The 23,941-nt window shown below is 41.6% G+C and overlaps 1 protein-coding gene and 1 pseudogene across 1 annotated transcript in view; one reads left to right on the plus strand and one right to left on the minus strand.

Moving 5' to 3' along the window:
- Nucleotides 1-291: 291 nt before the first annotated feature.
- The window catches only part of SV2C (synaptic vesicle glycoprotein 2C), a 150,357-nt gene continuing 126,707 nt past the window's right edge, over nt 292-23,941 (plus strand). Inside the window, exon 1 of the mRNA XM_069492574.1 lies at nt 292-874. Coding sequence (XP_069348675.1) covers nt 292-874 — 583 coding nt within the window. The remainder of the gene's footprint in view (nt 875-23,941) is intronic.
- LOC138398462 (U4 spliceosomal RNA) lies at nt 12,118-12,185 on the minus strand (annotated as a pseudogene).

Consider the following 23,941-nt stretch of genomic DNA (forward strand, 5'->3'; position numbering starts at 1 on the left):
ATTCCAAGTGCTATTCACACTTAAGCAGAGAACCAGCATAAGATGGACCTGTGTACAGTGAGATCAAAAAAAAAGAAAAGCTAATTCTGTGTTTTAGTCTTTGGGGCAGTGAAAAGAGACTAAGAAATAGATGGTGAAAGATATGGAAAAGGAATAATAAATACCTCCTTTGGTTCTTCTTCTTTTGCAGTTCTGTTTCAAACCTGAAGTGGATGATGCTGTCAGGGATGAACCACTGAACAGAGCCTGTGAAAAAGTCCCGTCTTCGCCTTGGCCGTCAGTTGAGATAGGATGGAAGACTCTCACAAGGACAGGACTTCACTGATGAAGGGCGCCAAGGACATCGCCAGAGAGGTGAAGAAACAAACAGTAAAGAAGGTGAATCAAGCTGTGGACCGGGCCCAGGATGAATATACCCAGAGGTCCTACAGTCGGTTCCAAGACGAAGAAGAAGAGGATGATGACTATTATCCTCCCGGAGAAACCTATGATGGGGAAGCCAATGATGATGAAGGCTCAAGTGAAGCTACCGAGGGTCATGATGAAGATGATGAAATCTACGAAGGGGAGTATCAGGGCATCCCCAGTATGAACCAAGGGAAGGACAGCATAGTGTCGGTGGGGCAGCCAAAGGGCGATGAGTACAAGGACCGACGGGACCTGGAGTCAGAGAGGAGAGCTGACGAGGAAGAGCTAGCCCAGCAGTATGAGCTGATAATCCAAGAGTGTGGTCATGGTCGCTTTCAGTGGGCCCTTTTCTTTGTCCTGGGCATGGCTCTGATGGCAGATGGCGTGGAGGTGTTTGTCGTTGGCTTCGTGTTACCCAGCGCTGAGACAGACCTATGCATACCTAATTCCGGGTCCGGATGGCTAGGTAAGTGCATTGTGTCAGTGAGATTCTGAAACTGGCCTATTTGTTGAGCACAGTTATCAATATATAGAATCAATACTTATCTAGAGCACTGTGTTTGTTCCAACCGAATTTTTATTAAGAAAAATTTTAAACATACAAAAGAATCAAAATAATTATTACAGTAACACCTGTATATATCCACCTCTAGATTCAGTAGTTAACGTTACTATACTTTCTTTATCACCTATCATCAATCCAACTTGTTTTTTACGTGTTTCAAAATAAGTCAGAGTATATTTTAATTTATACTGTTATAATAGTTGCATTGGTTTCTCCTTTAACTTCCAAGGATATACCCTTGGAATTTAATAAAGCTATTATTTGAAACTTACTTGATACCTTTCTAAATGTAGAGGTTAATTCTATAAAACTCTGACAAATGTGATTTCAAATTTCAAATTTTATGTATAATACTATGGTTTAAATATTTTTAGAACCCTGATAATTTTTATTTTTCCTATAAACTGTGTATATTTGCTTATTTTTTCAATTAGCCTTATTCATAGATTTTCTCTAGGCAACTTTTCTTTTTATTTTCTTTAGGTTATACCTTTGTGCCTAAACTGGACAAACATCATTTCCTCATATGATTTAAAATCCTTTCCAAATCATATTAATATTTAAATTATATGTTGAAAGTAATATGACCTCTCTATAAAATATCTAGACAGCAGATTTGATTTTTGTTTTAGAGTTACCATACACTCAGATTCCTGTTCATACAAAGCTGTAGTTAACACTCCCTGAATTTGTGCAAGGGAAAATAAGAGGGCAAGAAACATGCACACAGTGAAATAGCCTCAACAGTTTAAGAGTCCACTTCAAACAATTGGTACATAAAATCACAAGGATTTTCAAACTCCTTTTGCACATTTATATGCATATTAAAACTTTATGTGTTTCAAAGTCTGTGAAAGAAAATAAGAATACTTAGTATCTATATTTCCAAGGGAATTCTTTAAACCAAAACTTGATAACAAAAGAATACAATTTTGTGGAAACCTACTAACTTCATTAAGTAATGTTATAATCATTTATGCTGAGAGATGTGCTGTGTGATTAAAATTAAATGCCATTTCCTAACTTGCTCTATGACAACACAGGAGAGATAATCATGAGTGAGAAAAGTATTTACATCTTGTTATTTCTTCAGCACTTGTTTATTTTATATGCTATACTCCTAGCATTTGTTTCTTTGTGCTTAGCAAAAAGACATGGATCCATGAAAGCAGATTGTGAAGGGTGAAGGGGTGGAGATCAGGGGCATATTTTGCATATTTTTGCTGGTAGACTCATTTGTGTGTTCAACTATCAAAATGCAGACATCACCGTGCTTCAGAGGAGGGTCCTTAGTCATTCGTCAAATTGATCATGTAGGCATATCTGTTTTGTATCTAGCACTGTGTTGTTTTTTTTTTTTTTCCTTTGGTGAGCAAGTACATGCACTATAAGCCTGGGTGTCAAAATATTTATCAAGATTTTGCTAAGGGAATATATCAGCCAAATGTTTAAAGAAGATAGATCCTTAGAAATACATCCACACCAATATTTAATAATTACAGGCTTAAATTCAGAATAAAAATCTTTTCATGTTATGATCCTAGCTTTTATATTGGAAACATTAGAGAAAAATCTAAGCCAAGCTTGCCCTTGTGCCTTTATCTTCCTGGTGCTGAATAAAAGCACAGTATTACATATGGTTCTCTTATCAGTCTATCCTCTAGCCCCAGAAACCCTGACGATGTTACACACCCCCAGGTGGCATTCAGAAGTGTAGATAATGCTGCAGAACAATTGGAGCACAGATATTTGCATCTGCCCAGAAATGTTGCCTGCTTTAGTGGATTAAAAATGTGTCCCCAGGAGTGTATAGTTTCACTCAATGTTGTGAGTCCCCAACAGAAGCATTTTAATAGTTTCATAACTGTGCCTTCCAGACTTGCATTTCAATTATTTTGCCATTGTAATTTCACTCATAATTGCATTCTAACAGAGTCTTTTTAGACAAGCATTTAAATTGTTTCACCATTTTCATTTCATCGAATAATAGCTTTGTAATATAATTAACACAGTAAGTCATAGCAATAGGATCAAAATGCAGGAAAGAAAGGATGCATGACCCATGTTTGGTGGCATTTTGAAGATATAGATCTGCAAAATAATTTCTCATTTGCTACTAACCATTGTGTCATTTTCCTCAAGAAGGAACAAGAACAAAAATATGACCCAATTTCTGTTTTAATTATTTGGGAGATTGATCCTCCCTTTGTGTTTGCTAGAAGATTGACTTAAAGGTAGCCAAGGGCATACCGTGTATGTGCGAGTCAGTGTGTATGGTCTGTGTGTATATATAACATTATTAATTGGGCCGGAAGAAGTTAGAGTAAATATTTAATTATCTAATGAGCTGCTCCTTGGGGAAACAAGTGCAGTCATTTTAAGATAATCCATTCTCTGTTGCCAAAGTCTATTTGTTAGGCATTTATTGTGTGCAAAGCACAGTATTACCACAGGGGATAATAGGACAGAGAGAGAGAGACAGACAGACAGACAGACAGACAGACACAAGGTTTTTCTATCCAAGGAAGTTATGGTCCAGTATGGAGAAATCACAAATGTCTGCAGATTGCCAGTCTAAGGAAGCAAGTATCAGTCGCAAGAGAAGTGTAAATAAAGAGACTTCAAGCAGGGAGAACACGGTAAGGAGTAAAACCCTGACAGAGGCAGTGGAGAGAAGGAATGGATTTGAGAGCTGTTCTGGAGGTAGAGTCAGTGAGGAACGCTCATTGATTCGTTTGAAAGGGGGAGGAGGAGGGCACTGGGTATTGAAAGAATGGTAGTTCATTAAATTAGGTAATGCAGAATACAGGTTTTAGCAGGAGTGAAAAAGACGAATATGTTTAGTTTTAGACCTTCTCACTGTGAGATCTTTGGGGACAATAAAAGAGGAATACCAATGGGCTACTCCCCATGGGGGCCGAAATGCCCAGAGGTTTGAAAGTCATCTGGTTTAAGACAACATTGCCAATGACCTTCACCAGGGAGAGAATGGTTTCCTGCTAAACATTCTTTATGGGGCTGGGGGTGGAGGAAGACATCATTAGGGAGGCAGAGAGGGAGAAGCCAGAGAAAGAGGAGCAAGCAGAAGAAAGGGGAGGTCTGGAAGTTGCTGGAAGAAGGAAGGGATGTGTAGCTCTCAGGTGCCGCAGAGTCTTGCAGTAAAGGCTGAAACCAGTCTCTCTGGGCTGGCTTTAAGAAGTTATTGGCTGCTGCAAATGGCTCTTAAGATGAACACAATAAGCACAGTGAACACAATGAGCTGGGCTGGGATATTGTAAGTCTGTGTGTCGAGTGAAATGAAAACATGTCCTCAGGATTCCCAGCTCTGGTCACAGAGCAGGGTCTTATAGGACATCAGGCATTCTGCTGTCCCACTGCTGTGGCTTAGAGTGGATGCTGCGGAAGTGAGCCCTCTCGGACCATGACTGACTTAGCTCCTGTCCCTGGGTTGTTGAGCGGGGCAGGTTGGGTTCTAAGATTACCTGCAGGCAGGATGTGCAACCATTTCTGACTCGGCCATACCCCGGCTCTAGCGCATTAGAGCGGAGCAAGCACTTTGCTGGCAGCTGGTCCCTTACACCATCAGAGGGGCTGGCCTCCCGCTCACTGGCTTATTTCCTCCTAAGACCTACCTGGTGAAGCAGAGACATTAATTATTACTGCTGGTTCAACTGCTTTCTTGCTGAGGGTTACAAAACTGAGTAACATTTAGGAACTAAAACATCATCATGGCCAGGTGTTAACTAGTACAAAATAGATGGAAAATGACATATCCTAACCCAAATATACTTGATAACTAAACTTGAACTAATTAATAGCTAAATATCCTGTATGTGTTTCTTTTATCCTTTTCAAGGCAAATAGCAACTGCAACACCTAATTCCCACATGCACTGGTAATTTTCAGGACTGGAGTTTTAGCAGCATAGTTGAGACAGAGCTAGATTGCTGTAGGATAAAAAGTGAATGGTGTTAAGAAAAACAGATACAGCAAAAACATTTCATTAGATAAGCCTTCACTGAGCACCAGCTATGAGCCAGGTCCCTGGCAAGGTACACTGGGAGGAGATTCTGATGAGTATGTCGTGTTCTTTGTCATTCGGGAATTTTTTTTATGATGTGACAAATACATTTGTAAAGAGACAGATTTTAGTATGCTATTTTTTTCCTATGACAGATATTGAATAAAATGCTATGGAATCACAGAGGAGGGAATCACTAGGTTTGCCTTTGGGAATTGGTGAAAACTCATCTAGGAATTGACATTTAAACAGGGTTTTGAGGAATGAATAAAAGTTTACCAGGTAGATAAGAGGGAGAATGGCTTTCTAGAAAGATGTTGCAGTTGTCAGAGGACCTGGACTTTACAGAGAATGTGTGAATCTCTGTGTGACAAGGGGTAGTGTTGGAACTGACAGGTAAAGCTGCGGTATTGGCTGAGGTAGACTCTAGAACACACACTCCAGCTTTTAATCCTGTGTTCTTTTCCAGTTCCCTAACATTTTCATTTGAAGTCCTCTTGATTGGGATAACTTCTGGAAGAATACAAGGCTGTGAATTCTTGGCAAAAATACACCACTCTGGTATCTCAAGGATGACCTAGAAATTCACTCTCCAGCAGTCTAATCACCTGTTGAACTTATACATTTTTCTCTCCTTTCCAAAACCCTAAAATAGGGTATCGCCTGTTTTTTGTATTTATAGACAGTACATAATGGCAACGGTCACAAATGAGAAATTTTATTGCCTCGGAGAATTAACCTATAAAATCAGCCATAGTGCAAAGTCATCTTAAAGTGGCAGAGTAGGAGAAATGAAAATAGAGACAGAGAATGTCAGCCCCAGGGGAACAGGAGTTTTTGTCTGTATTGTTCACTTCCGTGTCCTCCCTGCCCAGATCAGTGTGTGGTACATAATAGGATCTCGGCAAATATTTGTTGAATGAATGAATGACAGTCTCTAAGATCTTTCACACTTTGAGGCATCTTTAAAGATATGAACATATCTAAAGTAAGAATGTGTTATTTCAAATTGGAACTCCTCAGTCAGTAGTGAAGAACACAGGAGACAGAGGTCACCGATGCAAATGTTGGCAGTGGCCTTTCAAATGCTGCTCAGGGTTAGAGTGCCCTGACCTAAAGACTTAACCTGTCTGATTTTGGGGCCACATGAATCTCTAGTGGAGGGAAAGGTACATTAGGCACACTTGGCTTGGAGTTCATGAAGGCAGGAATCCTGTAGCTAAGACCTCTCATTCTAATCCCATGCTCCAAAGCAACTTGGGGACATCAAGTTCAGCTTTCTCTAGAGTTTGCCCATCAGAAATGTGCTTGCCAAAACATGTCAGTCTTCTTGAAAGTTTTGTTTTCCATTTTAGTTGACCAACTGGCATTCTGGGTTTTTTCCCATCAGTCTTGGTGAGCTTGGCTACTGGGAGCCTGCTTCTGAGAGAGAGATTTGTCCTCAGTGTGCTGACACATCTGGTTTCTGAGCATGTAAGGCTCAGGTCCAGACCAGGACCGAGAGGAAGTAGCGCACATGCTATAGAGGCCCACTTGGGTGTTCACCTGGGTTTCCTAGAGAAATATCCCATCTGCGGTACCTATTAGTTTTCCTTCAAAACGTCTGCAGTATTAGCTAGAGTTGATTGACACATTGAGTAAAAACAGAAGTCCACCAAGAACATCATAGAATTAAAAAGACTATATTTGCATATATGATTGGAATTTGACTTGACTTTTTTTTTTATATTTTTTAAAATCTCTTGAAAGTTTAAAAATTTTTTCTGAATAATTCTTGAGTAAATATTGATTCTTGCAAGTTTAGGATATATTTTTGGATAGACATCTTTAATAGAACAGTGGTTTTCATTTTCCTTAATACTTTGCTATCAACTATATCAAGTCAGACTACCTGGCATTCCTGTATCTTCCATTGACAGCTGGAATGTTCATTCTACAGAAATTTATTGAGTACCTACTATGTGACAAGCACTGTTTAGACTCTAGAAATATAATAGGAAAAAAATAAAACAGAAAATATCTCTGGTAGACCTTAAGTATGTCTTTTAACCTCCCTTTCTACAGTTTTTACCTGGGTGGTGGAATTCTTTGTGATATGCATCTCTTTCTCTTTATTTGCCACTTATAGAAAGAACAATTTCCTTGAGGACAGAGATGGATAGATAGGACCTGAACCATCACTCCTTAATTTCTCTTTCTCCATCCTTCCATATGTTCCCTTATTCCTTTAGGAATTAACAAAAGAAGAAATATTCTGTTGGGATTTCTAGCTGTTTTATTGATAGCTATGTCTGAAAACAACCAGCTTCAAGTTTCTTGAGGTCTCCCTTTTTTAATTCCGTTGACTGTTGTTTTCCACTGGACTACAAGCAGAATGCAGTGACTAGCTCAGCGTGCACTGAAACAGTCTTTTAGAGTGTGTTTAACCCCTGCCTAGTGTTGATGGGTAGACCAGCATATCCAAGCTGATAACAAAGAACTACAGAGTTTTTCCTCTTTTACCTTTATTCCAAATTTTTGATCACTTGGCATCTGGGTATGCTCTAAATTTTAAGACCTGTAGCTTTGTAGCCTAAAAGCATACACTGCAGATTTTAGGATCAGCAACTCTGTACCCTGCCCAATCCCTTTGTCCTTGGCATCCACCTTGGTATCTCTGACGTAGCTTTGATCTTTGTTGTATATGTGCCCTCTGGCTCTGTGTAGCCTCTTGGCTGTCACAGGGATCCTAATTGGAATGAAAAGTTATTAGCTCACAAATACATCCTGTCCACCAACACAAGCAAAATCTCATTTGGATTCATTATTGCAAAATTAGAAAAGAAGATTCAATAATTTGTCGCCATTATGGTCCTGGGTCTTATTTCCTCTTGTCTTTCGCATTCTCCTGGGAAGAAAGAGGCTTCTGACATCTGCATGGAATTGGACCAAGCGGCCTAGAAAGACTCTTCCAAAGAGTCTGATTCATTTTCACGGGACAGGAAGTATATGGAAACTCCATGCCTCATTCTGGAAACTTCCCAATAAGTAGTGTCCTGGGACTGTGAGAGAGAGAACAAAAATGTCTTCCTGCCATCCTGAGGGTCTTTGGAGATTTCCCATAATACAGCTTTGAACCTGAAGGCTGATTCCTCCACTCTTGCATCCTGGCTCTCTGTATCCCCACCTCTTAGAACACTCCTGGATAAGGATTCCAATTCTACGGGAGTATTGCCCTTATGTATATTGATTCAGACTGGGACTCTACCTAAAGTCACTGGAGAATTTGCTGATGCGTTCTCAGTTTGGAGAATTTGTTCATGTGGACTTTGGTTGAAATAAGGCAATCTGAATTGTTAATCATCTAATGAGTAGATCAAGCCAAATACAAATAACATAGACACGTAGGTGTGATTTCCAAATATCAAGACACAATTGCACCCTTTCATGAGAAAGCTGACATCTCAGTATTCTCACATAAACGAGTAAGATCCTTTATAGCACCCAATCTTCCTGCCGAATGCTTCGGAGAGTGGGAAACTATTCAATTACATTCATCTTGAGGAATTAGTCTGATAAATTAAATTACTGAAATAAATATTCATAACACATGTATTTGCAAACTGACATTTTAACTTTAAATTTAGAAATTTTCTTTTGGCCTTTAAGATTGCGAGAGGAAAAAGTAAAAGAGGTTCATGGGTGTAGTTCTTAAACCTTCAATTTTAAAACAGGTCTCTAATCGAAGAAAATGATGAGGAAAATTTTGTAATGGAAGGAAGTTACTTAAAAATAGAAGATTATTATTTTAAAATTATTTTCACATCTGTTTTGATCCTAGATAATTACTTATAATCATAGCTGCAACTATTATATAATATGGTTTAGTTGACCTTTGCTCACTTAACATTATTTCACATAAACATTTTGGAAAATCAATACAGTTACTTAGGGACCTTAGTGAGTACATGGCCATTCATATTTCACTGTTGCAATAACTGGCTTAGCTATCCTGTTGCTGAGCATTTGAATGGATCTAGTTCTTTGCTTATTATATGAAAGTAATGCTCCAATTAATATCATTATTAAAATGACTCTTTTGTTTGGGACATTTATTTGGCATGTTTTTCCCAAAGTGGAATTGAAACAGTTATTAGTGAGTAAACAATATTTTAATTCCTTTTGCAAAAACCATTGACATAAGTGATGCTGAAAGAAGAAAAGAACATGAATATTCAATAATGCCAGAAATGGCAAACAACAGGCCCAAGGGAGTAGTCAAGGCTGAGCAAGAAGTCCTTTGCATATTCCCCAAATATGGTGCCTTTTCAACGTTTTTTAAAGGAATTTGGTTGCAAAGATTATGATGGAAAGGTGTTAGTGCACACCCGGGCAAACATTATTGGCCACATGGTGAACACAGAGAGAGGCTAAAGCATGTCCCATTTTATGTATTTACCATCCAAAAAATGAAGTATCCTCCATTTCCATACCTAAAACTAAGCTCCTTCCCCCAAATCCAACTGTAAGCCAGCATTTCTCAACAGGAGCCCTTGCAACAGGGACAAGTCCTTGCTGTGTGTTGCTGTCTCACACATTGCAAGATGTTGAGTAGCTGTGGTCTCTGCTCACCAAATGTGAGCAGCACCAAATGTGAGCAGTGCCTTCTAGACATGTGCCTCACTGCCCACCAGACAAGGCCCCTCAAACACAAATTTCCAAATGTCCCCCAAATGAGCGATAGGGCCCAGGGTTTGGCCTGTGGTGGTGGCATTACCACAACAGCAGTGCAGACTGGAGTTGGGGGGGAGAAACAGAAGAATCATTTCTCGTGCTGGCTCTGTGCCCTCCTGGTAGCAGTTCTGCATCTTCTACGATTGTGGTTTTAACCTCAAGCTTCTATTGGATTGAATATTTCTAATATATATTGAATATATCCAACTGTCTTGAGTATTTCTTTAACTGATATGTTTTGGAAAACCAAGCAGATCAACAACTGAGCTGTTCCTAGAGCTGTAGACCTTAGAAAGAAAAAACAATTTAGTGCTCACATAATCAAACACCCTCAATTTGAAGAAGTGGAAAACTGAAGGCAGGTAAGGGGGAAATGACTTGCCTGGGGGCCCATTTCATTACCAGCGAGATAGGAGTAAGAACTTGGTATTCTAGTTTCCAGGCTGGGGTTTTCTTTTTCAAAAAAGCACACAGTCTCAGATGGTGGTGATGGTTGCACAATAATGTGAACATACTTAACATCACTGAATTGTATGCTTAAAAATGGTTAAGATGATAAATTTTATGTTATGTCTATTTTACCAAAATTAAAGAAAGGAGTTTTTCTATACATATTAGGAATAAGGAAATTTTTTAAAATATTGGAGTATTGTTTACTTCTTTCATTAAATTTCTTTTTTCACTATCAAGATAGAGCCTAGAAACAGTTAAGCTGACAGGTGAGAAACTGATGAAAACCCCAGTGAAAGCACTCTTCATAGCCAACTTAGATTGTGGGGCTGGCCTGTAGGGTTGTACAGGTTGTGGCCTGCACAAAGGCACCCAGCGGTAAGGGAGGGGCTGGAATTCAGCTCTCTCTCTACTCACCAAGCCATTCGTCCTGGTTTGGAACTGTTTCTACCCACACAGGGCGACTTTAGCTAATACTTCTACCTTGAGGGAGCTCCTTTTCGTAATTCATCCACCCAGATGAATCCACATTTTCCCAATTCACACAGAGGTGCCTTCTGTGCCAGGAGGCTCTGTTACTCTATGACCAACATTAGGTAATGGGAACCTGAGGTGGTACAGAAGGAGAAGGGAGGTAAAAAACCATGATCTTCCCCCTCTCCAAGAGCTTGTGGCAGATGCAGCATATTCGTGCAGAAGAGGGGAAATAAAGGGAAAGCATAACTAAAGTGCAAATAAAACTGTAAACATTCATCTAAGCAGTTACAGTGTGGATATTAAGCATAGTCAGATTAGCATGATTATTATTATTATTTTAGCAAATCAGGTGTCTAATTAGCTTAAAATATTTAGGAAATGTTGAGAAAGGAGGGAATTTTGAGTTTGTAAATGCACTGCATGTTAATGACTCAGGACAGCAGAATTGGAGAGAATATGGTCTTAAAAAAAAAATGGGTGCTGAAGTATATAGCTTTCTTGTAAGAGACTAAGATTTTGTTGTTGTTCGGAGAAACAAACACTTTTGGAATATTTCTGTAGCATTTCAATGGCCAAAGATGAATAAACAAAATAAACTACAGTCCTGGGCCGGGCGCGGTGGCTCACGCCTGTAATCCTAGCACTCTGGGAGGCCGAGGTGGGCGGATCGTTTGAGCTCAGGAGTTCGAGACCAGCCTGAGCAAGAGCGAGACCCCATCTCTACTAAAAATAGAAAGAAATTATATGGACAGCTAAAAATATATAGAGAAAAAATTAGCCGGGCATGGTGGTGCGTGCCTGTAGTCCCAGCTACTTGGGAGGCTGAGACAGGAGGATTGCTTGAGCTCAGGAGTTTGAGGTTGCTGTGAGCTAGGCTGATGCCACGGCACTCACTCTAGCCTGGGCAACAGAGTGAGACTCTGTCTCAAAAAAAAATAAAATAAAAAAATAAAAATAAAATAAAATAAACTACAGTCCTGCTTGCTTTTAATATTTAAATTTACATAGTTACAGTGTCCAAAGAGAAGAGAAAAAGATCCTTTAAGTAAAATTATTACCAAAAATATCTTAGTCCTTTGGAGGGATTCGCATTCAAAGCGAGAATGAAGTCTGTGTGTCCCCTTTTCTGCAAAGAGGCTGACACCACGTGATGCAAAGGCCTGCCCTTAACCCAGTTAGTATGAACATGGCATGGCTACCCCAGAGGGGAGAGGAACAACAGTGAGAGTTCAGGTTTAAAGATCGCAAGCAAGACTTTAGGGGGTGGTCCTTTCCACCCTTCCACAGTGACTAAATAAAACCAAATCTACGTAAGAGGCCTCTCCTCCAGTCCTGGGAGCTGGCAGGGCTATTGTCAAGATAGGGAGGGCAGGAGGTGGGACATATTTGGGAGAGGTTTGAGGAATGTGCTTTCACCCCCAGATTCAAGAATCCAATTTACCACCGTGGCCTTGTTTGAATTTTCCTCCCTACACTTTTGGGCTCTACTATTAGCAGTAATCACTCCTCAGATAAACCTCATTGGCTATGATACTGCCACTGTGCAAAGCTGAGGGCCTTATTATTATATATGTTGCCATTCTTTTGCCTTCTGTAAGGTCATTTAAATTGGTGTAGCAAAGGTATTTCTACCACACACACACACACAATCCATTAGGGGTTCAGGGGGAAGTGAAAACACAGTGTGTTCCACTCTATGTGAAAAGCAAGGCAGCTGTCTCTCCAGCACGATGCTTCCGGACAGGGATTGAGCTAAGGTGTGGTGAGGCTACCCACCTAGAGGTGGCATCAGCATCTCCTCCTCCTTAAGAAAAAAGGGGGAAGCATAAACCAGAGCCAGCCGTGTGGTGGCTAGTGACGCCGTCAGAACAGGAAAGCAGGAGGATAAAGAAATCAGATAAGAAACAAAAGCAAAACAAAACAAGAGAACCCAACTGAAAATAAACCAAAAAAAGATTTTAAGAAGAAAAAAAGTTACATTCTGACGTATGCTACAACGTGGATGGACTTGGAAAACATGATGCTAAGTGAAATGAGCCAGAAGCAGAGGGACAAATAGTGCATATCAGTTGTATGTGAATTATCTAGACTAGGCAAATGCATAGAGACAGAAAGTAGATCGAGATGCCAGGGCCTCGGGGAGAGGGAATGGGGAGGGATTGTTCAGTGGGTACAGAGCTTCTGTTTGGGTTGACGAAAAAGTTTTGGAAATAGATGATAGTGATGGCTGCACAACATTGTGAATATAATCGATATTACTGCATGGCACACTTAAAAATAGTTAAAATGGCAAATTTTAGGTTACATGAATTTTAACACAATACAAAAGGAAAAAAAAATTGGAAGTCCTTTTGGAGGTGGTTGGGTGCTCCTAGTCACACTCAGAGTTGGATGGAGTTCACTTACTTCCTGTGTATGAGTTCACTGGAACTGGTGGGGAGTCCCATGTAGGTATGTATAGACAGGCAGGTAATAACAGGGCAACTTTTCCTACCCTGTGTCTTGAAGTTTCACAGGGATCCGGATCCCAGTGTGGCCTCAGTTCATTGTCAGTGGCAGCTGCTCCTGTAGCTTTCTTCCCGAGGGAGTGCAGGTTAATTCTGGGCATGCCAGAAGGCCTCAGGCGGGCTCAGGTCACATCACACCTTGGCTAGTTAGTATACAGATAGATGTAAACTCTTGTGAGTGGCATTCAAAACTCTGCACAATCTGGGCCTAATCTATTTTTCCAATCTTACCTGCCACTCACTCTCCTCCCCCAGATATTCCAAGGTTAGGGGTAGTCAGGGTTGCCAGATGAAATATAGGATGCCCAGTTCAATTTGTTCTATTTGCTGTGTCTCTAATGTTTTCAAACCCAGCTCAATTTGAATGAGAGAAATAATAGAATAATTTTTTAGTATGTCTCATGCACTATTTGGGACATACTTATACAAAAAAATTATTTATCTTTTATCTGAAATCCAAATTTAACTGGCAGGAGGGAGGAGAGACTAGAGTTTGTGTTTTGCCATTCATGTGCCAGGCATCGTCATATCAATCATATTAATTTCATTATCTCATTTAATCGGAATCGCATCCAATCCTAGACCTTCTGAATCAGTGCTAGGGGAGGGGCCTGGGAAACTGCATGTGTGATGTATGTCTCATGAGCATGCCAAGTGGTTGTTATTCAAAGGGAAGTTTCAGAAACACCATGACCTAGACCAGGGCTTCCCAGACATAACTGTGCATACGAGTCACCTGCGGTTATTGCTGAAGTGCAGGTTTTGCTGGTGCAGACCTGCGGCAGGGCCTGTGATTCTTCATGCTGACCAGCTCCTAAGGATACTGAGGCTGCTGGCTGTGAACCCCACTTTGAGTAGCACCGTCCTAGGCCCCCCCGGCCAAGGAGCAGCAGCATCCCCAATAGTTGTGATGATGAAGATTATAAAATGGTGTTATGATTTTACACAATTGGGGGATATAAGTGGAAGTGTTTTTCTTATTCTCCACAATATGCAGTAACATCCTTGTATTATACAAAGGGTGTCTTATGTGCCCTTTTTGAGAAATGTTTTTTTTCTAAAAAGTAAATGCCTTATTGACAGCTGAGGGATACACATTGTTTTCTGTGCGCAATGGGTATTGGCTTATTTGCACCGGTCTTTCTTCTGCACAGTGGGGGGACATCAGTCCGTGACCATATTTACTGCTGTGAATCCCAGAATGGACTCCAGATGTGCAGGGCACAGTGTGACTCGGCTTCGTGGAAATTGTTGCTCAGTGCCAGAGTCGTGGTGATAAAATTATAATGTGATTCCTTCGGTTTTCTCCTCTTCTTAGCTATATGAAATTAAATGGTTTTTCTGAGTATCTTAGTTTACTCAGCAGAATCTATTTAGATCAGAAATTTTAAAGGTACAACTGTGTCAAAGAACTGACTGAAAACTGGAAGAGTTAACTAATCTGCCCACAGGGGCAAAGTCCTGCCATGGGAATCGCTTCAGGAAACACCCAAACGGAAGCAGTTTAGGGAGGTGACAGGAGGTCAGCTTCTGAGTGTCCTTTATCTGTTTATTTAATATCTATCTATTTTCTAATCGTAGTTGTGAGATGAATGGAGGCTAGATTAGAGACATCTTCGTGGAATACCGCTTTTCAAAACTTAGCAGGTCTCACACTGAAGAACACCGCCAGGACCCGTCCATTCATTCATCAGATCCTTACTGAGTCGTGTGAGATGCTGCACTGTGTTGCGTGGCAAACACAAAGATCAACCAAATACAAACTCTGTGCACAAGATGCTTGTTGTTAAAATGGTACGGGAGCAGGAGGCCTGAGGGATTCATTCTGTTTGAGGGAGGAGTGGATTATTTTTTTTGAGACAGAGTCTTGCTCTGTTGCCCAGACTAGAGTGCCGTGGCGTCAGCTTAGCTCACTGCAGCCTCAAACTCCTGGGCTCAAGCAATCCTCCTGCCTCAGCCTCCAGAGCAGCTGGGACTATAGGCATGCACCACCATGCCCGGCTAATTTTTTCTATTTTTAGTAGAGATAGGGTCTCATTCTTGCTCAGACTGGTCTTGAATTCCTGAGCTCAAAGGATCCTCCTGCCTCGGCATCCCAGAGTGCTAGGATTACAGGCGTGAGCCACTGCGCCTGGCCTGGATTTTTAAAAAGCTTCAGGAGCCATGCTTTGAGTTGGGGGTCGAATTTGGACTTGCAGAGATGGGGCTGGGGAGAGGGTGATTCTGGGAGACAGAACAAGCTGAGCAAAGGCACAAAAGCATGAAAGTCTTGGATTGAGTATTGTAAATGGACTATGGTTCAGTTATGCTGAAGTGGGGCATACAGAGGTAAGCAATTAGACAGGTGCATTGGGACCTACCTGTTCATAGAGAGCTTTACATGTAGTTACTCCAGTGCCAGTGGGGAGCGACTGACATGTGAGCAGAAGAGTGACATGGTGAGATGTCTGGAAGACTGCTGTGTGTGGAACAGATCGGAGAGGGACGAGCTCGAGGCAGGAGAATCTGGTGGGGCACATCTGGAACAGTCCAGCTGTTAGGTGACGCGGGCCTGTCTGTGGGTGATGGAGAGGTGAAGGTGTTTGTCAGCAAATTTCTGGACCTTAACAGCCATGAGCTCTGGGAGCAGGGGGAGGAATGTGTCCTTTGGCTCTGGATGTTGTGCCTTCGTTAGAGTTTGGAGTCATGGGTTTGGTGGGGCGGAGGGGGGAGCCCACATGTCGGAAAGAAGTTTGCTTACCCTGGACTGTAAGGACAAGAACTGAATGTGTCTTCCTCGCAGACTACCCTTAGCATGCAGCAGAGCTTGGGTGGCAAGCGGTGCCCAGTGAACTTTTGGTGAGTTTGAGTTGCCAACCAGGATGCTCAAGAGAAACTGCCCAGAACGCATTCGGAAGTGGCTACTGGAGCCGATGGGGAAATAGATGTCTCTGGTCTGAGGGACCTCGAAATAGAGGTGCCACAGAGCCCACAGGAAAGAGAGGGGCTAGAGACAGATCTTCAGTGAATGCTTTAGGGGGTGAGAGGAGAGAAGTCATAAAGTAAATGGTTTGAAGGTAGGGAAAGTCTGAGATGCCTGGAAGCCCAGAGCAGAGAGGGCATCAGGCAGGAGCGGGTGGGCGTGGCTGATGAGTGCTTGGGCGGGAGGAGGGACTGGGAAAAGGACTCTGACAGGGCCACAGGAAAGCTGCTCCAGAGGGTGGAAGGGACAGACGTCAGAGTCAGATTAACTGCCCAACTCAATTTGGATGTATGTTTTTAAAGGGAAGAAAACAAATCAGTGTTTAAAAATTGCTTATATTAATAAGTTTCTTTGGCATATTTGTTTTTGGATAATACTTCTAATAACATAATTACACCTTAGACTAGAGCAGCTGAAACAATATTAATCATCTTCTGCAGGGGGAATTTTGCGTATTTGTAGCCATTATCTAGTACTTCTGTGTCATTATGTGCCAATAATCACATCTGGGATATAAATATATGGGAGATAAATGGGCAAAACGGGAACAGATGGGGTCAGCTGCTCTGTCGCATTTTGTTTATTTTTCCAAATTGAAAACTGTATCAGTCACAGGTGCCTCTGGATTCAACAATAAAATGATCTTTGCTGAAGCGTTAACATTTCGGTAGTCAAATAGCAATTATAAAGTGGTACAGCATTGCCCAGGGCAGGTGTGTGGAGGGGGAAGGCAGCCGCCTGTTGATCACCTCTTCCCTTGGTTTGAGCTGGCTCACGTCAGGGGATCCTCTGACATCACACACTACAACTTTCTGCTGGGTCAGTAAAGAAGCTTCCTGTCCCCCAGCGCCTCCCAGCACCTCCCAGCACCGGGCCCACGACCTCTGTAACGGGGGGACGAGGCAGCAACGTGGCTGTTTTCATGTGATGTTTACCCCTGCAGACTGGTACCTGCACGTTACATGACGCGTAGGATCGTGGGTCATGTGTTCACAGTCAAAAGACAGTGAATTGTTCCCCTAGAGATGCCATTATTTCTCCCTCAGATAAAAATAAATACTACAGCCACTACACAGGAGTGCATCTCCTGGATGGCCCACTCTGAAGCCTTGGGGAAACCCAGGCAAGGCCAGGATATTGCCAGGTTCTCCCCAGCCTGGGGAAGGTTGCTTCTTCCAAACCCACTGGGGTGTCTTGAGGTGCTTGTTTTTGATAGAGACCCCCAGGACTTTCTCCAGCTCAGCCTCTGAAAGGAGTTCGTAGGAATTTTGGCCTCTTTCCTACGCTTCCTCTCATCTTAGTGGATTGACTTGAGTCTGGAGGGAACCTGTTGGGAGGCTGAGCCCAATAAAATGTTGACCACCCCATCCTTCCTGAAGTTGGATCTTCCTGGTAGCTCAGCATCCTTCTCGATGTCTCTCAGATCTCCTAATATTGCTCCTGTATCCTCCTCTCTACCTCCTAAAGAGGGACTTCGCAAGAGTTAGCCTCTGGTGCTTTGTTATCTGTGTGTATTTCATGACTCAAATTGCCTTTCTTTTTTTTTTTTTTTTTTGAGACAGAGTCTCACTCTGTTGCCCGGGCTAGAGTGCCATGGTGTCAGCCTAGCTCACAGCAACCTCAAACTCCTGGGCTCAAGCGATCCTACTGTCTCAGCCTCCCGAGTAGCTGGGACTACAGGCATGCACCACCACGCCCAGCTAACTTTTTCTATATATATTTTTAGTTGGCCAGATAATTTCTTTCTATTTTTAGTAGAGGCGAGGTCTCGCTCTTGCTCAGGCTGGTCTCGAACTCCTGACCTCGAGCGATCCACCCACCTTGGCCTCCCAGAGTGCTAGGATTACAGGCGTGAGCCACTGCGCCCAGCCACAAATTGCCTTTCTTTACTCAGTCATCCAGCAGACACTTACTTAGTGTGTTCTCTGTTCCAGGTTCCAGACTAGGTGGTGAAGTTGCAAAGATATGATCCCTGTTCTTGGGAGCTTACAAGCCAGAGAGGGAAACAGACATGTGACAAATTAGGGCACCTATACCAGGGAGACTCTAAAGAAGGAATGATTGGTGTTCTGAGAGGACAAGGGCAGGACTGGAAAGATTTAATAGAAGCAACCCTAGGCTTTTCTGACGAGGACCTGTGGCTTTGAATGTCTTGTATATTTCCATTAGGATGTGCAAGAAAGAAGCACAGAAGAGACAAAGGCTTTGAGGCAGAGCTGGAATTGAATCCTAGATCTGTCATTTAGGAGCTGTGAGCTTCAATTTACTACTCTATAAAAAGAAAATAAATAGTATTCTTCATCTTGCAGATTAAAAAAAAACCTATGAGGCCGGGCATGGTGGCTCATGCCTGTAGTCCTAGCAGTCTAGGAGGCCGAGGTGGGAGAATCCCTTGAGCTTGGGAGTTTGAGACCAGCCTGAGCAAGGGCGAGACCCCGTCTCTACTGAAAATAGAAAAATTAGCCAGGCGTCGTGGTGTGTGCCTGTAGTCCCAGCTACTTGGGAGGCTGAGGCAGGAGGATCACTTCAGCCCAGGAGTTTGAGGTGGCTGTGAGCTAGGCTGACACCATGGCACTCAGGGCAACAGAGCAAGAGTATGTTTCAAAAAAAAAAAAAAAAACAAAAACCCTATGATCCTCACTTTCCCAGAGGCTCTCATCCTCAGCTCCTGACCCGGGATGTCAGCGTGAAGACAAGAATCAACAGAGTAAAGGCTCTCAGGCTCCATTAGTGACCTGTCGGTAGTCATGGACTACAAAGTAAAGAAAGGATGGACTACAAATTTGTCACCTTAGAGAGATGCTGTGAGGATTAATGACGACGTATGAAAAGCACCTAGGACTAGAACGGTACTAATAAATACATCTCCCACTCATTGTCAACCTGCTGCCAGAGAGCCAGACACTCACCTGCCCAAAATGCCATGTTCCCTCCCTTTTCTTTCGTGGCTGTCAGTACTAATACTGTCCTCAAGGGTCACTCAGCTTTACTTCCTGCCTTCTCCCTTTGCTCCCTTCATATTAACTTGCCGTCTCCTTCTGTTGATGCATGAAACCAGTGATGGCCTGATCTGAATGTGGGGGAAGTTGGTGACAGTGGCCAGGGGCCATTGGGAGCTGCAGATTTAAGATACCTTGAACATCTTTGTTTGGAGCAGGATTTTTCCCACAGGAAATTTATGCATTTGTTTAGTGGGGATGGAATCACTGGATGGCGTCTATCATCCGAATCAAAATTCACACTGAGTTCTACCTCCATCACACTCCAGAGCACACATAGCAGAATTTGCACTGCAGACTCTATGGGCACCTGGAACCCTTGAGAGGAAACATGAATGTTTCACTTCCACCATAATAGCATGAGTTCTGTGGACCTGCTCCTACCACAAAACTGTGAAAATTATTAAAAGAACAAGAAACCAAACACTTAAAGTCTCTGGAAGTGGCCATATGGACATTCAGCAAATGAAGGAATATTTATTCAAAAAAAATCTACTAAAAATCAGTAACAAAGATGGGAGTTTGTGGTATTTGAACCAAGACCTCCACCTTTCTTCCCCACTCCAAACTCTGAGAGATGGAAATTTCACTCCATGCTGGTACAGCCAAGAACAGAGAGCTCCTTCTACCCCAGCTCCTAATTGGAGAGCTGTCTTCCTGGGAGGGAGAGTATGTCAGCATTTCTCATCCTGCCCTCAGCAACCTGTTGCTCAGGCTAAGTTCCAAGCAAATGTAGCCCAAAGGTACAAGGTTCCTTCTTTCATCCAGCCTCCAACCATAGGACAGAGGCACTACCTTGGGCATGGCATGCTGAGAATACTGGGGCCTCAGTTACCCTTGCCCTTGCTTTGAAGTGCTGTAGTTTCACACAGGGAGAGGCAAGATGAGAAGACCCTAGAATACTGCCCTCCCATCACTGACAATTCAGTTACAAGAGTAGGGGTGTCACTCAGTGAAAAGCATACCATTGTCTGCAGCCCCAGCTCCAGAGCCCTAGCTCAGAGATTTTGCCTAGGGAAAGGTAGATTGTAAAACTGAGAATTCCCAGTATCTTACTAAAGGAACTGACTTTGTTTACAACAAAATATGGGGAAATTCATGCCTAAGAGTGCTACCCCAAACAGTGAAGGTTATGGTGAAAGTCATTTGGGACAAATTTGGCAGTTTCATTGGAGATATAAGCTCAACTGTAGCTACATTAGCTATGAACGATCTGAAAATGATATTAAGGAAACAATTCCATTTAGTTAGTTAAGACAGGGTCTTGCTCTGTTGCCCAGGCTAGGGTGCAGTGGTGCGATCATAGCTCGCTACAACCTCAAACTCCTGGGCTCAAGCCATCCTCCTGCCTCAGGAGAAAAAATGAGAATCCAGAAATAAACATACATTTATGGTTAATTGATTTTTGATTTTTGACAGAAATGCTAGGACCAGCCAATGTGGAAAAAATAGTCTTTTCAACAAATGATACTGGGACCACTAGATAACTACATGCAAAAAATGAAGTTGGACCCTTATCTCACAATGTGTGTAAAGATTAACTCAAAATGAATCAAAGACTTAAATGTAAGAAGTGAAACTATAGAACTCTTAGAAGAAAATGAAATCATCATGACCTTTGATTGGCAAAGGATTCTGAAATATAACATCAAAATGCATGCAAGAAAAGTATAAATAAACTGGGCTTTATCAAAATTTAAACATTTTGTGCTTCAAAGCAATAAAGTGAAAAGACAGGCCACAGAATGGGAGAAAATATTTGCAACTTCTAGATCTGATAAGGGACTGTATCCAGAATATATAAAGAACTCTTACCACTTAATAAAAAAGCAAATAATCCACTTTAAAAAATGGCATGGGCCAGGTGCGGTGGCTCATGCCTGTAATCCTAGCACTCTGGCAGGCTGAGGTGGGTGGATTGCTTGAGGTCAGGAGTTTGAGACCAGCCTGAGCAAGATTGAGACCCCGTCTCTACTAAAAAATAGAAAGAAATTATCTGACCAACTAAAAATATATATAGAAAAAATTAGCCGGGCATGGTGGCGCATGCCTGTAGTCTCAGCTAGTCAGGAGGCTGAGACAGGAGGATTGCTTAAGCCCAGGAGTTTGAGGTTGCTGTGAGCTAGGCTGACGCCACAGCACTCACTCTAGCCCAGGCAACAAAGCAAGTCTCTGTCTCGAAAAAAAAAAAAAATTGGCAAGGAACCTGAAAAGTTATTTTTCCAAGGAAGATTTCCAAATCTGGAAAGCAAGGAAGCACACATAAAGATGCTTGGCATCATTCGTTATCAAGAAATGTAAGTCAAAACCAGATAAGATACCATTTCATGCCCACTAGGATGGCTAGAATCAAAAAGTCAGATAATAATAAGTATTGACAAGGATTTGGAGAAATTGGAACCCTCATGCACTGCTGTTATGAATGTAAAATGTTGCAGCCACTTTGGAAAACATGCTAGCAGTTCCTCACACAGTGAATTATAGAGTTATAATATGACCTGGCAATTCTACTTCTAGATACATACCTGAGAGAAATGAAAACAAAAGTCCATGCAAAAACTACACAAATGTCTATAGCAACATTATTCATAATAGCCCAAAGGTTAAAATGTCCATAAACCAACAAATGGATAAATAAATGTGGTGTATATTTATACAATAGGATATTACTTGGCCATGAAAAGAATGAAGTACTGCAACCTAAATTAACCTTGAAAATATTATGCTAAGGGAAAGAAGCCAGTCACAAAAGACCACATATTATATCATTCCAATTATATGAAACGTCCAGAATAGACAAAGCTATAGAGACAGAAAGTAGATTGTTGCTCAGGGCTGAGAGGGATGAGAGGATGGGGGAAGGAGATGACAACTAAAAGGTAGGAGGTTTCTTTTCAAAATGATGAAAATGTTCCAAATATGAATGTGGTGATAGTTGCACATATCTGCTAATATACTAAAAACAGTTGGATTTTACCCTTTACATGGGTGAATTGGATAGTATGTGAACTATATCTCAATAAAGCTTTTTACGAAAAAACAAGAGTAGGCATATAAGGTTGCTTGGGAGATTGCTTGACTTGTAAAGTTAGGCCAAGTATATCTGTATATATTCCTGTGAACAGTGCCATTTTAATTATATAAAATCCAGGACAGAAGCAGTAAAGTAGTGGGATCTTATCACCTAGTTCTCCAATTTAAAATTAAACCTGTTACTCAGTTCTATTAGCTGTAGCCTACATTTCCATGTCACTGATCACTTTACTCTGGCTATTTATAGTCTTTAGACTGAGGCTCTTGGATATGTTTGGCTTAGAAAGGGAAAAAAAGCTATTTTCAGAGTTATAAGTTCTATGAGCCAGTAGGTTAATAAAATTATAGCAACACCAAAGTATAAAAAAAATTCTCATTGACGTGGTAATGGGAGGGGACACGGTCAGATAATAATATCTTGAGGTTGAAGCAGTATTAACTCTTTAGCCCTAGTACACTTGACTGTTTTGGTTTTTTTTTCTGAAATGTTCAATGAATGCTCCCAAGGAAATGGCTGTATATTTTATTATTGTTCTGATTTTTGATGTTGTGATGCTAGAAATATTGTAACTCATTTTAATGACTTAGTAATGACAATAGCACCCACGGTACACTGAATGCTGTAGAGAGCAAATAAAAGACAGGTACTGATTCACTGGGGCCTTTGGGCTGGGAATCAAGGTTTCTTACTAGCCAGGTCACTGGTTGCCTTAGTCCAGACTCATCTGTCCAGATTCATCTGGATTGTATCAGATGCATCCTAACAATCTTATCAGCTCCAGCCTCTGTGATGCTAAGATCTGGTGAAAGATGAATCATCTCTATGTATTTTAAGCAGAGGAAAGTTAGTAAAAAGTGCTGCATACATTTCACATGCCATCCTATCACATAATTGGATATAGCCATGACATTTCTGGAGATTTCACTGACTTAGATGAGTTGAGCCCTGACTTGCTTGATCCTGTCTTCTCACTATGGATGCATTTCCTCCACCTCTTTAGCAGTGTGTAGTCCTGACAGCAGTATTCTCCAAACTGAATCCTGTAAGGTATTGAAGTTTGTTAGATCTCTTTACTGCAGGACTTCTCAGAGCCTTTAATATGCTAAATGGAGACAATGGATACAACATTTTCAAAGTGAAGAGCCTATAATGAAGCCCTTTATTTCATAAAACACTTATGAATACCTCACTGAACTAGAGTTTGGAGATATCCAGTTTAGAGGCTTCTCTGCCCTCGGACACCTCCAAACCAATGTCAAATTCATCTCCCCCAGGAAATGTCCTTTGGTTGCTCTGTGTTTATTCATCCTTGAGTCACCTGTGCTTGGCACAGTTCCTGGCAGTATAGGGCCTGGCACATAGTTATTACTCAAAATATGTTTGTGGAATAATGATTGAATGAACAAATGAATGTGTACATGGTAGACTATAGCCAGCTATTCTCTCTGCGAATCAATATTTATGCATTAAGCTTGCATGGTACAAATTAGCTCTGCTTATGAATGATGTTTCCCATGAACCAGAGTTTCAGGTTTGAGGTCTGAAAGGTGCTACCATGCCAGCTAATTTGTAACCCACATTACTGGTCCCAGGTACTTTACTTAGTGGTGTTATCCTGACCCTGCCGAGCCCTGCCTTCCAGCCTCACCGGCAGATCCTCTTCTCCTCTTTGAGCTCTTTTGCTCACACAGATCAAGCACTAAGAATTTTCATAATGAAAACCAAATTAGACCTGTGATGCCCCATTATTATAGATGTTCTGCTGTGAGGTCAACACCTCTGGATTCTTGAACCTCATACTTTCC

The sequence above is a fragment of the Eulemur rufifrons genome, chromosome 17 (assembly GCF_041146395.1).
Source record: "Eulemur rufifrons isolate Redbay chromosome 17, OSU_ERuf_1, whole genome shotgun sequence".
NCBI classification, from domain to species: Eukaryota; Metazoa; Chordata; class Mammalia; order Primates; family Lemuridae; genus Eulemur; species Eulemur rufifrons.